The sequence below is a fragment of the Grammomys surdaster genome, unplaced genomic scaffold, assembly GCF_004785775.1.
Source record: "Grammomys surdaster isolate TR1022 unplaced genomic scaffold, NIH_TR_1.0 66, whole genome shotgun sequence".
In the NCBI taxonomy this organism is placed as follows: domain Eukaryota; kingdom Metazoa; phylum Chordata; class Mammalia; order Rodentia; family Muridae; genus Grammomys; species Grammomys surdaster.
Genome location: NW_021604568.1, coordinates 7,524,338 through 7,539,960, shown reverse-complemented (window position 1 = coordinate 7,539,960; position 15,623 = coordinate 7,524,338). Strand labels below are relative to the sequence as shown.

General features: G+C 45.2%; 1 protein-coding gene across 1 annotated transcript in view; it reads left to right on the top strand.

Moving 5' to 3' along the window:
* Positions 1–675: 675 nt before the first annotated feature.
* The window catches only part of Cfap43 (cilia and flagella associated protein 43), an 85,397-nt gene continuing 70,449 nt past the window's right edge, over positions 676–15,623 (top strand). Inside the window, exons 1-5 of the mRNA XM_028776358.1 lie at positions 676–770; positions 1,890–2,143; positions 7,216–7,312; positions 10,879–11,046; positions 13,795–13,945. Coding sequence (XP_028632191.1) covers positions 676–770; positions 1,890–2,143; positions 7,216–7,312; positions 10,879–11,046; positions 13,795–13,945 — 765 coding nt within the window. The remainder of the gene's footprint in view (positions 771–1,889; positions 2,144–7,215; positions 7,313–10,878; positions 11,047–13,794; positions 13,946–15,623) is intronic.

Sequence of the window (15,623 nt, the reverse complement as noted above, 5' to 3'; positions counted from 1 at the left end):
GAGGAGGAGGAGGAGGAGGAGGAGGAGGAGGAGGAGGAGGAGAGAGGCCGACCATGAGCACGTGGAGAGGGGGGGAGGGGAGGGAATGGAGAGCCCAACAGATTATTTTCATTGCCAAGTGTGAAGGAAGGAACTGGAGAAAGGAGAGGGAAACCCAGGGAAGAAACAGGATCAGACAGGAGAGAGGCAACGAGATAGGAGAGAAGAGCATGGCCTCATCCACCAGATTACCTCAGTCTGCCTCCTTGAGCTAACAGAGGAGACACCTGAAGGGTTGGTTATTCAGTCATTGTGCCCTTAACACTGGATTCTGACTTGGCTTTCTGTCCACTGGGTTCTGAGCAGGCTCAACGGGTGCAGGGAAGTAAATGAAATATTTCCAGCGTGTAGCTAGAAGCAGCATGGCAGGGCAGCATGCAAAATTAATAGCTGTCTTGACGTTTATTAATACTGTAACTATTCGCCAAAGGGAAGCCACTCCAGTATCCACAACCAAAGGTCCCACCACTCGGCTTCGCTTGCCGCTCGCCCATAGGCGGGGCCCGCCAGCCAATGGGCGCGGGGTTCCCGGTCTCCCGGATACGGGTGTAAACAGTGGCGTCTTCGCGGGCGTCTTAGCCCGACCCGGCAGGGCCACGGAGTAACGGCCGAGCCCCGAGTGGGCTGAGAGTCGGCATGTCGCAAGTCCGGGAGCGCGACGAAGTCACTACCTCTGCCTCTGCCACAGCCTCTGCCTCTGCCCACTACTCCGGAGCCTCCCTGTCGGTGAGGTACGGCATCGCGGCCGCACGGGGCTGGAGAGGGGGAACCCTGCCGGGACCCCCACCCCTCGGATCCTCCAAGCAAACTCGCTCTGCCTCTCCACCGCTCCCCAACTCCCACTCCCGCCCTGTGCACCCTCTTCTGCTCGACCCCTCGGTCTTCTGACCAGATGACCGACCGGCTCTCAGTTTCCCCTCACCACACTGCTATCCTAAGGGACCCTCACTTGTTTGCCGGGTATTTCTCCCCCACCTGTTTCTGCATCCTCTTCCTGCCTCGGTACCCAGCCCCAGAGCTCCTGGAGCCCATTCAGCCCTCCTCTTCATCATCATCCCTTTGGTCAATTCCCACCAGCTGTGGTCTCATCCTTCTAACTCCTTCCCTCTCACTCCGGATTCATGTGCACAGTCGCTGTCCGTCCACGTTCTGAAGGATTGCTTGCAAATTCAGCGTCCTCTGTCACTGCTGTGCGCTTCCATTTCATGGGGTGGGGGCGGGGGGGGACTCAGAAAACCTGTGTTCTTCGCTCTCTGTCCTCCATTTTCAAACATATCTTTAACATTCAAATAAAATAGAATTTTCCTTACCTCAGATTTTCCTTCCACCATCTACCTACCACACAATCTTCGGCTAAAATGTACTTCTTATGTTCTAACTCTCTGTCCCCGTGGATTTCGTATTCTATTGTTCCCCGTGTTGATGTGGATTTTTAGGTCTAAAACAACCACATATTCTTCATGTGTGTAAACTATAAGCAAGTCACGTGGCTTACAACCCTGCTGTCCTACTCGAAGGGCTTTTTATTTGTTTAGTTGATTTTTTTTTATTTTGAGTTTAGTTTTTTGTTTGTTTGTTTGTTTGTTTTAAAGTCAAAAGAAAAGTGCCCTGGATACATTGCTTTCTGCAAGCTCCTTTTTACTTAGTGAGCCATCTCGCCAGCCCTACTGATCTTTCCAGTTCTGTAGTCCATTGACTCATACTGGCCTCATGGCGAGCACGTGTCTTCCACTGAAAGGGCGTTAAAAATGGAGGGGCTGTGTTTCAAAGACTGGGATGGCTTTCTAGCTGCTTTGTTGAAAAGGAAGCGAGCATAGGCTGTACTCATGGTGATCTATCTTTTCTCAAAGATGGGTGCAAGGATTCCCTAGTCAGAACGTTCATTTTGTCAATGACCAGACCATCTGCTACCCTTCTGGGAACTATGTAATATTCATTAACCTCGAAACTAAGAAGAAGACTGTACTCCAGTGTATTAATGGGATTGTGGGCGTCGTGGCAACTAATGTTCCCGGTGAAGTCGTGGCTTTCTCTGACCGCAGACTTAAACCCATCATCTACATATACAGCTTTCCTTCACTGACCAGAAAAAACAAGTTAAAAGGTATCTGGGAGACCCTCCCCCTACCACGCCCCCACCCCCTTCACCCCCGGAACTGAAGGATTTTTGTTTTGTTTGTTTTTCAAAATAGTGTTTCTCTGTGTAGTTTTGGGTGTCCTGGGACTGACTGCAGGCCAAGCTGGTCTTGAACTCGGAAATCTACCTGCCTCTGCTTCTTGAGTGCTGGGATTAAAGCGGTGCACCACCACCACCACCTGACTACTGAAAATTTTTTTATGTGAACAAATCTAGTTCTTATGGATGAAGGTGTTTTGTATTGTGAAAGGTTGTTTTAAACAGAAGCAATCAAACTGACCACTAAAGGTTTATTAACCCCGTATGCCACAGCCTTCCTGTGGTGTGCTTCCTGTCAACACTGGCATTACCTCAGAAACTACTTAAAAGGGCAGAATCATCCTATTGTGGTAGCACACACCCTGAACCTTAGAGGCTGAAAAGGGAGACTCACTTGAGCTGGTGAGCTGGAAACTAGCCTGGGCAAGTTTTTTAAAAGAAGAAGAAGAACTCCCTCAATACACAAATTGACTTTCAGCCCAGACCAAACAAACCAACACCTTAGTTTGTACAAGATTTCTCAGGTGATTGAGACACATTTTAAACCATGAGAAACACAGGGTTGGAGAACTGGCCTCTTCTGCAACAATGTTTCTTCTTCTTTCCTGGTGATTTATTGGATTGGAATTCTAACACAAACTGATGCTCAAATAACTAAAGGCAAGTCTGAACTTCCCTGTTCTTAACCACAAATGGGGCTAAACATAGCATGTAATGTTTACTTTGTGTTGATACTAGACGAGCGACACACACACACACACACCAAGCACTCATCCATGGCTATCTATTATTTGTATTACTGTTGAATCTTTCACACATACAGCTAACTTTCATGACTGAGTAGCTATACCCCTCCAGAAGCCTCTAGCTAATGATTCCTGCTCCCATTTAAGACAAACTGAATCTGAGCGTGGTGATTAGATGCACCTGTAATCCAGATTTAGGGAAGATGAGGGAGAAGGATCCAGATTCTAAGACCACCCTGAACTAAAAGCAAGACTTTGCCTCAGACAAAATTAACACTAATAGCCCACATGCCCAGCACAGTCAGGAAGCTTATCCCTGGTGATGCCTTAGTCTCAGAAGCACATTGGGTCAAGTCCGCTCCGTCACTGTAGTTTACAAGTTATTTCTGGTCTGTGTTCTTCAAAGATTAAGACGCCTTATTGAAAACATAATCTAGTCCTAAATTGGGAATTGTCTGTGTGGACTGCAACCATGCTTCATGTTTAAGATACCCTCAGCTTAGCCGGGCAGTGGTGGCGCACACCTTTAATCCCAGCACTTGGGAGGCAGAGGCAGGCAGATTTCTGAGTTCGAGGCAAGCCTGGTCTACAGAGTGAGTTCCAGGACAGCCAGGGCTACACAGAAAAACCCTGTCTCGAAAAACCAGAAAGAAAGAAAGAGAGAGAGAGAGAGAGAGAGAGAGAGAGAGAGAGAGAGAGAGAGGGTTTTAGAGCTGGAGACAGCTCAGTGGTTAAGGGCACTGACTGCTCTTCCAGAGGTTCTGAGTTCAATTCCCAGCAACCACATGGTAGCTCACAACCATCTGTAATGGGATCTGATGCCCTCTTCTGGTGTGTCTGAGGACAGCTGCAGTATACTCATATAAATAAAATAAATAAATAAGATATTTAAAAAAAAAAAGATACCCTTAGCTTCGCTTCATGGCTCTAGCCCTGGGCAAGCAATCGGAAGTTAATTCAAACCAGTAGACAACATCCATATTGAATAACAAATCCTTAGAAGAATTCACAGTAAAAAGCTGAAATAAAGGGGCTGGAGAGATGGCTCAGTAGTTAAGAGCACTGGCTGCTCTTTCAGAGGCCCTGAGTTCAATTCCCAGCAACCACATGGTGGTTCACAACCATCTGTAATGGGATCTGATGCCCTTTTCTGGTGTGTCCGAAGACAGCTACGGTGCACCCATATAAATAAAATAAATCTTTTTTAAAAAGCTGAAATAAATCATCAAGGAAGTCTATTATAATCAGTGTCATTTATTATCAACCAGGAGGTCTAACCAATATACAATAATATACAATATACAGTATTTATTACAATATGCAATATACAATATATTACAATATATTACAATAAATATACAATAAACTATTTAACAAAAGTGTATAGCTGTGGGACAGAACATTATAGGTGATGCAGTCATCTGCTAGGACTTCGTAACAAATGGTTAGTATGATAGATAGTGGTTGCAGAATGAACGCCCATGCAAGTAGGGTAAACATAACTCATATGTATGAGTTTGAATTAACTTCTCATTGCTTGCCCAAGGATGGAACCACAAAGGTAAGCTGAGGGCATCTTAGGCATGACATGTGGCTGCAGTCCACACAGACAGCTCCCAACTTAAGACTCAATTATATGAGTCAGTGCGTGTGTGTGTGTGTGTGTGTGTGTGCGTGTGTGTGTGTGTGTGTGTGTGCGTGTGTGTGTGTCTGTGTTTGTGTGTGTGTGTGTGATATTTAAATATATAATTCTGTAGAGACATATTCCAGTATAGAAAAGATGATTGTTATAAATAAATGTATTTCTAATATTGAGAGTCATTCATGGAAAAGTAGTAGGAAATACGGGAGGATACTATAGCTGTTTCAGGTTGGGGAAGAACCTTAGTACCCTATTTTAAGGATCGGTATATTTACTAACAAATGTTAAACTACAAACACCAGATCACAAAAAAATAGCACGCAAATAGAATGAGGAAAATGTATGTAAAAAATATAATCAAAGATCCCCACAGCACTTATGAACCTTAAAGATGAATGAAGGGCAAGGGTCTTTCCCAGACAGATCCCAAACCATAAGCAGTCAATTCTATTAAAACTGTCTGACAATAATTGCTTTTGAAAAAGCTTAGAGCTGGCAAGATAGCTTGGCAGATAAAAGTTCTTGCTTCCCAAGCTGGATTTCAAATTCCAGAACCCATGTAAAACTGGAAGGAGAGAAAGCGACTGGACATGGATACCTCCAACAAGCACATGCTCGCCCACACAGATGCAAACACGACAGTACCATAGACGATCATTTGCAGTGATTGTTTCTAGTAGTTTCAATCCAGGGGCTGTTCCTCCTGGTCAGTCTCACAGTGGTTTTGGAGCTGTGGAGAAATTGATAACCTCTCTCTCTCTAGCAGTGGGATCCAGCAAGCCGATACACTGACAGAGCCCTTCTGGGGCCACTATAAGAATCAGAAGTCAGTGTTAAGGAAGTGTAGTGGTCTGAAATATGGTTATAAGTCCGTGTACAGAAAGGAGTTAAAAGGAGTTGCATAATTGTAAAGACAAAACAGCCCAAAACGCTGGTATATGAAAGTGGTATGTTACACACACACACACACACACACACGAAGGGTTATTATAAATCATTATAAATCAAATATTTGAAAAACTATCAAGAACATGATGAAATACTTCATGTAATGTAAACAAGAAACCAATAGGCTAGAACATTTCCTGTGATCTAAACTGTATATTTAAAATGATGCATATTGCATTTAATATTCAATCAACACTTATTACAACTATAAATAGCAAAGTTATATATAGAAAGAGACTGAGCATAGTCGTGCACACCTGTAAGCCCAGCACTGGGGAGGAAGAGGCAGGAGGATTTGGAGTCAAGGCTATCCTCAGCTACCTACTGAATCCAAGTCCAGCCTGGGGTCTAGGAGGCTCTGTCTGAAATTTTAAAAAAAGAGCAGGAAGAAATTTACTAAATTTGATGTTAGAAATTAGGTCTTTTAAAAAACTTCCTTCAAAAATCATATATTTAAATTTTTGAATTTATAATAATATAACATTATATAACAATTAGAACTTAATATTAATGTTGATGATAAGGAGAGTGTCTCAAGGATATGAAATAGTTGTATTAAAGTCTCATCCCACAGAAAATTTATTTTTTATTTTTTTGCACCACATTCTCAATAAACGCATATTGTTTTCTTTGTTAGTCCATGCTAAATAAATTCAATGACAAAGTCACATTTTAGGCATATACATACTGTGGTCACTCTAACATAAAACGTACAGGGCTGAAGAGATGGTTCAGCAGTTAGGAGCACATACGGTCTTCCGCAGAGGATGAGTTGATCCCAGTACCCACAAGTTGGCAGCCACCTTTAACTCCAGCTGAAGGAGATCTAACACCCTCCTCTGGTCCCTGCAGGTACCTGCAAGCATGTGGCATACAGTCTAACACACACACAGGCACACACATACACACACCCACACAGGCACACATGGCGAGATGTGTAAAAACAGAAACAGTCGTTAAAATATTCAGAGCAAGCACACAAGCACAAATACCAAGGCTAGGCTTGGGCCTGTGCACCTCACTAAAGAACATGCCAAGGGGAAAGCAGCTCTGTCCCTCATTTGCCTCCCCAAGACCCACCGTGTAAACATCTCATTGTCAAGGCTTTTAACGTGAATAAAGCTGTTCTAAGAACTGGGGAAAAAACCCAAGTTGAGGGCCAGACATGGGCTAAGGATTATAAATCCTTATTGATAATGTCTATTTGATATATTAGCTAGAGTTATTAGTACTTCCCGAAACACTTGAAGTTTGAGTAACTGTTCTAATCCCTATGTCTCATATTTATAGACATGTCAGGGCCATTCATTTCAAATCAGGCTGGGACACGCTAGTGTACTTTGCTCAGTACTGCACCAAAGTCTGAAGACTGTGACCTAATAATCTCAAGAGGAATGGGTGTAAGTGGAGGAAGGATAGAGTCCTAGCATTTGCAAGGCAGAGGCAGGGAAGCATGAGTTTAAAGCTAACCTCAACTACATGGGGAGATCCTGTTTGTAACAAAACAAGACAAAAACACCTCTTAAAGAATCAGGGGATCGATTACTTCCTGGGAAAGTACTTTTGGGGTGTGTGTCAGGCACTAGGAAAGGGGGGCATTCTGTGAGGCTGTGAACTTATCTGGATGTGACAGTCCAGTCCGTGTCCTGGATTCTGTCTTTTAGGCGACATCCTCCTGGACTATACTCTACTTTGCTTCAGTTACTGTGGCACCTACCTGGCCAGTTACTCGTCACTCCCTGAGTTTGAGCTGACTCTCTGGTAAGTCCTGACACCCTGCAATGCTCTCTTTCCTGGGTTTCACCGGAATCTTCCTCCTCTGGATTTTACCGAAGGGGATCCACATGGAAAACCCCAACAAGGGAAGATGGGGAGAATGATTTAATGACATCTTTATGCTCAGGTATAAAATGTGTCAGGACAGAAGCCCTGGCAGCTGAATTACCACCTTCTCTCCTCGTAGTGACATGTACAGTATGTCCTTAACCAGAGAGAGGAACACAATTCCAAGTGCATTAAAGTTTCATCTTTCCCCAAAGCAAACGGCTCTTCTTGAGCTATGAGCATGCTTTCCGCCTGTGTTGAAAGCAGGATGGTCTGTGTGTTTGAGCTCAGCCTGAAGTAAGGAGTTCACAGCCAGCACTAGAGCAGCATACTTGGACTGGAACATTCTACCACATTGGCCATCTGGGCAGAGAAACCTGTGGATTAGACACATTTGTGTCTATACTGAGCCCTTTCATGTGGCCAGCTGTGTGGGTGCATTCCCTGCCATCTTTGGCATAAACCTCTCTGAGGAGTTGGGATTTGTTTCTTCAGTGGCAAGTGCTAAATGTTCCTGGGATGATGGAGGCCACTCTTTGAACACTAGATTTTCTACACAAAAACCTAAGATTCCTTATTCAGAGAGTCAAGATTCCTAGATCCACTTACAACTTAGGTACCACTTTTTTTTTTTACTTTACTTTTTTATTTAAGTGGGTACTTTGTCTGCCTGTGGATTCTGAGAATCAAACCTAGATCCCCTGAAGGCACATTCAGTCCTCTTAGGCACTGAGCCATCAAAAGCTGAGCACAGTATGGTGGTTTGCATCCACAATCCCAGCACCTGAGAGGTTGAGATGGGGGATTGCGGTGACTTCAAGGCTAACCTTGGTTATGAAGTTTTGGGCCAACCTGGATACCTGCTCTAAAGTATAAAACTCTGGGGAGGGAAGAGAAAGGAAGAGAGGGGGGAGGAGCGAGAAGGAAGAGGAAGGAAAGAAGCACTCTACTGAAGACCATCCTGTAGTGCACTGGTAAAATGTTTTCCAATCTCGCTTGATGCACTGAGTTTGATTCTTACACACACACACGGATTTACTGAGATAGAAGTCACGTATACTGAACTCTTCATATATGAAGTATACAGTTTACATTTGGGCTGGTACAAGCTCCCTTGAAGCCATTATCATAATCAGAGCAACAAATACACCCCTCATCCATGGTTTACTTGTACCTCCCAAACCTCATCACGGTTCCTGGCCACACACGCTCTTAACCCACTGTCACCACAGTCAGCCTCTGGTGGGTTTCTGTCACTCAGGATTCATTTGTCGTTTCTACGCATTTCACATACAGGTACTGAACATTCACTTCTGTTCTGTCTGCTTAGATGTACCTTCAGTGGTTTGGAAATCTGCTAATGCTGTATATCTCAACAGGTTCCTTTGCTATTCCATGAGACGAGTACAAATGTGTTGCACGTTAGCTATCCAGAGTCTCTTTTTAGAAGATTTATGATCCTTTTATGACAGATGTCTTCATGATCCAAAGAACCTGCACACATGAATGGGAGGAGGGGCCAAACACCCACAGATGGCAGTTCATGAGCCTTATCTAAAGAGGAGGGAGCACTTAAGGACTTACAGGTGGAGTGCGAGAATAATTATGTCCCTGTAAGTCTCTATGGCAAAGCACTTGGCCAAACTCTTCTCCCAGGCCAAACAAAACAGTCACAGCATCAGCTGTTTCATAGTTAAACACTCCACCCTATTGAGCAGTCTTTTCCTTATCACTGGGGCCTGCTAATCATTATACAAGAGTGAAGTTTCATTTCTTTGGAGTGTCAAACACGGGTCAAAGCAAGGGAGACAGTCTACTTTTGTCAGGGAAAGCTTGTTGGAAAACACTTCCCAACCTTGTATTGGAAACATCCAGCACCATTGTCCTCTCTCCATGTTTGAGCTGTTGTATTCGTAAGCTACTTGTTAAATTGCTGGGTGGTGATTAAGCCTGGAGCGACTGAGGTATTTCACAGCTTCAGTAATCATAGGTGCATAGGAGCATGTATCAGAGAGTACCTACTCCATCTGTCTTAGTTAGAGTTTTACTGCTGGGAACAGACACCATGACCAAGGCAACTCTTACAAAGACAACATTTAATTAGGTCTGGCTTACAGGTTCAGAGGTTTAGTCCATTATCAAGGCAGGAACAGGACAGCATCCAGGCAGGCATGGTGCCGGAGGAGCTGAAAGTTCTACATCTTCATCTGAAGGCTGCTAGCAGAATACTGGCTTCTAGGCAGCTAGGGTGAGGGTCTTAAAGCCCACACCCACAGTGACACACCCACTCTCCCTGGACCAAGTATATACAAACCATCACGCCATCTAACCTAAGATTGGAGGAGGGGTCAGGGAAGTATAACCCTCATAATTAGTTTCCTGAGATCACCATAACAAATACCACAAAGCAGGTGACTTAAGTAGAAACTCATTGTCTCAAGTTCTAGAGACCAGAATTCTAAGCTCTGAGTGCGAACGAGCCTGGGCCCTTCTGAGGGCTGTAATCCAATCTGTTCTATGCCTGGTCAATTCCCACGGCTGCCTTGATGGCCATTTCTGATGTTTCTAGGCCCATAGATGCAGCACCCCGATCTGTCTCCACTCACACATGGCATTTTCCCATGTGTCTCTCTCATAATGCTCCCCTCTTAGGAAGACATCAGTGATCTTAAATTAGGGGCCAACCTTAATAACATGCATTTTGACTTGATTACCTCTATTTTTGTTTTAAAATCCTATTTCCAAATAAGGTCATATTCTGAAGGACATATGACATATGAATGCTTGCTTTGCCCATTAACTGGTAGCAATACCTGAAGTACAAGTTAAGTTGGGATCCACCTTAAGAAGGCGAGGATGTCAAGCAGAAGAGTGCTGTGTGCAAAGGTCACAAGGTCAAAGAACATACATCAGGGTGTGTGTGTGTGTGTGTGTGTGTGTGCATGCATGTGTTCCCCATTCTTCCAGTAAAGAACTTAGCTGGCAGGATTTGAGGCTATTTTCTCAAATGGGCAAATCAAGTAACAGATTTTTAAATGATTTTTTTTTAATGTCAGTAAATGATCTACGAGAGCAGAACACCGAGATCCACAGAGTACTCAGCGAGATCCAGAGTACTCAGCGAGATCCACACAGTACTCAGCGAGATCCACACAGTACTCAGCGAGATCCACACAGTACTCAGGCACAACACTTAGAGATTTAGACACTTAGTGTGATGATGTTTCCCTTCCCCAGGTTTGAGTGTGTTAAAGTCAGATCAAACAAAAAGGACAAAACGACCCTGGTACAATGGTGCAACACTTAAAACATATGTATTCTTTCATTCCTTAGAGGGATTCATTTAAATACAGTTGCCTACAAGTTTGGCGTTTATGTCATAGGCTATGACATTATATCATAACCTATGCCCTGGTTGAGGCAAGTTGTCTGAAAATTAGACAGTTTCCAGACATAAAATTAAACAAAACTTATGCTTTCATCAATTTCCATTCCCATCTAAGGAACTGGGAAGCCAACGTCATCTTGTGCAAGAAATCAAATCCAGGCATGGATGTGAGCCAGATGTCCTTCAACCCCATGAACTGGCACCAAATGTGCTTGTCAAGTTCAAGTGCAGTGAGCGTGTGGACCATTGAGAGGAGTAACCAGGACCATCATTTCCGGACCAGGTAGGGGCCTTCGTTGTTCCACAACCATGTGGTGGTCTTCACTGGCGTTCACAGCCATTGTTGGACCACTTTAATGAATTAAGTGACCTCATGTGATATCCACAAGCATAGCCACACACACACACACACAGAGCCTACTGCAAGTCATAACAGTTTTCTGCATCTGTAATGGACTTAGAGTGGCTGCTCACTTGTCAGCTTCTCTTTGACTTCTGAGAGCTTGTTCCAACATGTTTAATTTTGCAAAATTTGATTTGCTCAAATTGCTGTTCTTAAATGTGACTACTCTATACAAAGGTCACCAGTGACCTTTGCTCCTGTTTCTCTGCTGTTCTCATAAAGTCTGTAAAACAAGAATCTGTTAGATCTAGGAAGCAGACAGCACTGCACACAGTCAGCCATGTTGCCCAAGCCAGGGTTCACACAGAGCAGCATCACGGGAGTTACCCATTTAAAAAAGAAACTTGTCAAAGGGAAGTTCTGGAACAAATAGTTGATAATGGATGTCTGTAGCAAAGAGTTCAAAGCCCCAAAGTGCCACTGGGTTGACTGTTTCCACTGCAGACCTAGAGAGGTTGGAAAGACATACTCTTGAAATTGCAACTTTTGAAAACCCACCTTAGGTAATGTGTGAAGCCAGAAAGAAATAAAAAAAAAAAAAAGGAGGGGAAAAACAGGCAACCCGTTCAAACCAGAAGCATCTAAGAGTTCTGATTAGCACATTTTTTTCCCTTCAAGATCATTTTCACAAGCGCCCGGGGTAGACACATCTGTCTCCAGTGACTGTTCACAACACTCTCTTAACAGCGTGGGTGATCTCTCTCCCAGGTCTACACCCAGACAGGCACCTGCTTTATCACAACCATCCTTCCTCCCTTTGAGTCATTTGAACGTTCCAATGCAACATTGTTGCTAAATGTTTCTGAACATTGTTGATGTGGCTTTTCTGTAGAAAACAAAGCGAGAGACACCGGAGAGAACTTTCAGGACTTAGATGCACTTAGCCATGCCTCCAGGCTGTGTACCCTGCTTCTGTGACCATTCTCCAAAACTGTCTTACCTTTCATAGAACACAAGCTCTGATTCAATGCCATGAATTCTCTAAACTCACATTTTTTATACTTTTAAGCATACTTTTTATTGACTGCAAACTTCACTTCTTACTCTACCTCCACTCACTGCCCAGCCCTTCCATATCTGCCCTCCACCTGTGTAGCCTCGCCCTGCCCAAGTAAATAAAATAATAAAGATTAGAAAAGAAATAAAACATCTCTATCAGGCACAGCACTCTGTGCATACTCCATTCTGCATCTCTGACTTTCCCACATCTCCATCATATTTGCGTTAGTCAAAATGGCGTTGGAAGTTGCAGTGTGTCATGTCCTATACCCTTCTGCCCAAACAGCTTTACTTGAGAATGTCCTATGCAATGAGTCGTTAAGCTAATTCAAGGCCTCTGGCTTCCTCTACAACATAAACCTCATAGACTCTCTGGTATCCTGCTGCTTCCCTGAGTGGTGGCGACCCACAGGACTGGCCCTTCATGTGCTCCAGTAATTCATAGATTCTGGTGGTAGGCCAATCCAAAGCCCTGGATCCGGGCCTGGGTGGTAGTTGAGTTGGTCATCCCTCCAGCTTTCCCATACCTATGCCACCAGAGCTGGCTCTCCCACTGACCAGGTGAGGGGCTGGGCTCTCCTGATCTCCTATGCCCAGGCCTCTGGAGTCACTGCTTCGGCACTGCCCCAGGTGACAGCTCTCCCTTGGTGAGGTGGGGCTAATTCCCCTGAGTCCATGTGACTACTGACGCCAACAGGTGATGGCTGGTGGGGGGCAGAGCCATCTCAGTGTGACAAAATATGGCTTCAGGCTGCATTTACAAATCCTGGACATCCTCATACCCTTTAGTGATTGTATGGACGACTGACATCACTGACTCAGGCTGCAACCAGACCACAAACCTAGACTTGTCTCTCAGTGACATCAGGGGCCTGGACATCACCGTGGTCTCAGGGCTGTCATGTCAGGCTGTTCCCACTGTCATCATGTCTTCAGTTCCTCCTCTTGTCATAGCACATAAACCGCTCCATTTCTCTTCCTCTCCCATCTCTCCACCGCCTACTTGCTTGCTTCTAGGTTGGGCACTGCCCAAGGTATCTCAGTGTTTCTGTCTCGCCTGCCCCCAAACCCACTTTTATAGCTTGATAAGTGATAAATTTGAAGATGTATGTTTTTCTGTCACCAGACATTGCAAAGGTGGCTGGATTCCGATTATTGATGTGGTTTTTTTTTCTTCAGTTCACAATATTTTTTATTTGATTTAGTTGCCAACATTCCAAGTTTGAGATGTTTCTCACAAATATCCAAATAGTATTTTAGAACTAAAAGCTCTTGCAGGTCAGCAGCTCACTGGCTAGAACTCAGTGTTTCCTGTCACCTTTGCAAGAGGAGGACGCTCTTCTGCTGGTTACAGGCTGCCCCAGACCTCCCCACAGTATTGAAGTTTGCGGTTTCTGCTTCACACATTAACTTTGAATCTTCTCAAGAATCCCCGTGCCCTTAATTCTTAACCACACATGACTTGTCACTTTATGGCATGTATTTTAAAAGCTGTTGCTTGGCCCTTGTCTTCTTGTGTGTGTTTTACAGCAGAACACCTCCTCTCCACCTCCTGTTGATACACAGAACCTCCACCTGTTTGATGGAATCTGTTACTCCATTTCTTCCCAATGTGTCCTTTCTCTGCAGGTTGGTAAAGCTACCCCTAGAAGACGGGACGTTCTTAAATGAAACCGATGTGCTTTTCCCTACCTCTATGCAAAAGGATCTCATTTATGGGCCTGTCTTGCCACTGTCAGCCATTGCCGGGCTGGTGGGCGAAGAGGCAGAGACATTCAGGGTAATTATCTTGCTTGCTCCAAGGTGGTTGTCTTAGAAGAGAGATCTCATTTGATTATAAGACAGCTGGGAACAGGGGACCATCCTGCTTATTAATGCATCACCTGAGAAGCAAAGACCCCACATACATCGGTCTGGATACTTAGGGAGATGGTGACAGGTATCAGGTACCCAAAAGCCTGGGTGTGGACCCTTAGAAAGATGGCGTCAGGCAGGTGTGCTCCTGATTTTGGAGTCTGGATGATCAGGAAGATGGTGGCAGGGTGGTTGTGACCCTGGTTTTGGGTAGATTGATGTTGAGGGACTCGGAAGCAAGTAGAGATGCAGGATAGGAGCTGACAAGTAGACTCCTCCCCTCCCCAACAGGAGCAAATTGGCAGCGATGGAGATACCCAGGTTAGTGTGGTTCTCAGGGGTAGCACCTGGGAGCAAAGGGGAGGGGCTGGTGAATAAGCAGGCGATGTCTGAGGGAGGAGAAGGGAGGTGGAGAAACACACTGCCTTAGTACAGTAGGAGGAGAGAAAGCAGTCTGCAAGAAGCCCCCATCTCTGTCTGAGCACAAGCAAATGCAGGGAAGTGGAACGTGGTGGAGGGATTTTTAAAATGACAGAATTTGCCAACAGCCTCACATCGGTTCACCCACCCCTGTCACCTGCCTCTTGCTTCTGTCTACACATTTACACCAAGCTCCTTCCTGGCAGCGGGCTCCCTTCCAGGCAGTAGGACCACATGGTGACCAAGCAGGAATGCTCCTGTCAGAGGAAACAGGCTAACAACAAAGCGAAGGGAGACATTAACTCATCACAGGGGGGTGGACCTCTTTCTTGAGACTTGAAGCACAAGGAGCCATTCCTGTTACAAGTAGAAGAAAGGATGTTTCAAGTGCAGGGAACAGCATGTCCAGAGGCCCTGGGTAAGACAGCTTGGCACGTTTTCGGGACTGAGAACAGGGCTGTGTGGTTGGAGTGGCCAAAATGGTAAATTCGATTCAGAATGGTGGTCAGGAGGGAGATGGGGGGAGGGGTCACAGGGCAGGCATTTGGGATGAATGAAGATGAGGACCATCAGTCCTCTGGACCACTGGGACCTGTTATGATGATGTCCTGTGGAACCAAGCTGTGGCTAAAGGTGGTGGGCATGCGTCCAAGTCAAACAGCACTGCAGGAAATGAAGCTGTCTCACCCTGAAAGGATGTGAAGTAATTCACCGTGAACAACTAGATTGTCATAAAATGTCTGTGGCAAACAAGAGAAACGGTCCGTGTTCATGTACATTCTCTAATGAACCGCAGTAATTCACTTCTGTAAATAAGGGACTGTGATTAATTCTTGTCCAGCGCAGGTTCTAGCCATGTGCACCACCGCATCTCAGCCACAAGGGGTCAGTAAAGGAAAAAACCAAGGCACACAGCCAGTTATTTGCCTGGAATCCTCTCCCTCCCTCCCGACCGCCACCCCGCCCCCACTGTCCCATCATGCCTACCCCACTCCCTCTCCTTCCCTCCCCCTCCCTCCCTCCCTCCCCACCCCTCCCTGTTCCTCCCTCCCTCCCTATCTTCCTTCCTCCCACCTTCCCTCTTTCTTCCTCTCCCCCCTCTTTCTCTCCTTTCCTCCCTCCCTCCTTCCCTTCTCCTCCTCCTCCTCCTCTTCTTCCTCTTCCTTCTTCCTCCTCCTCCTCTT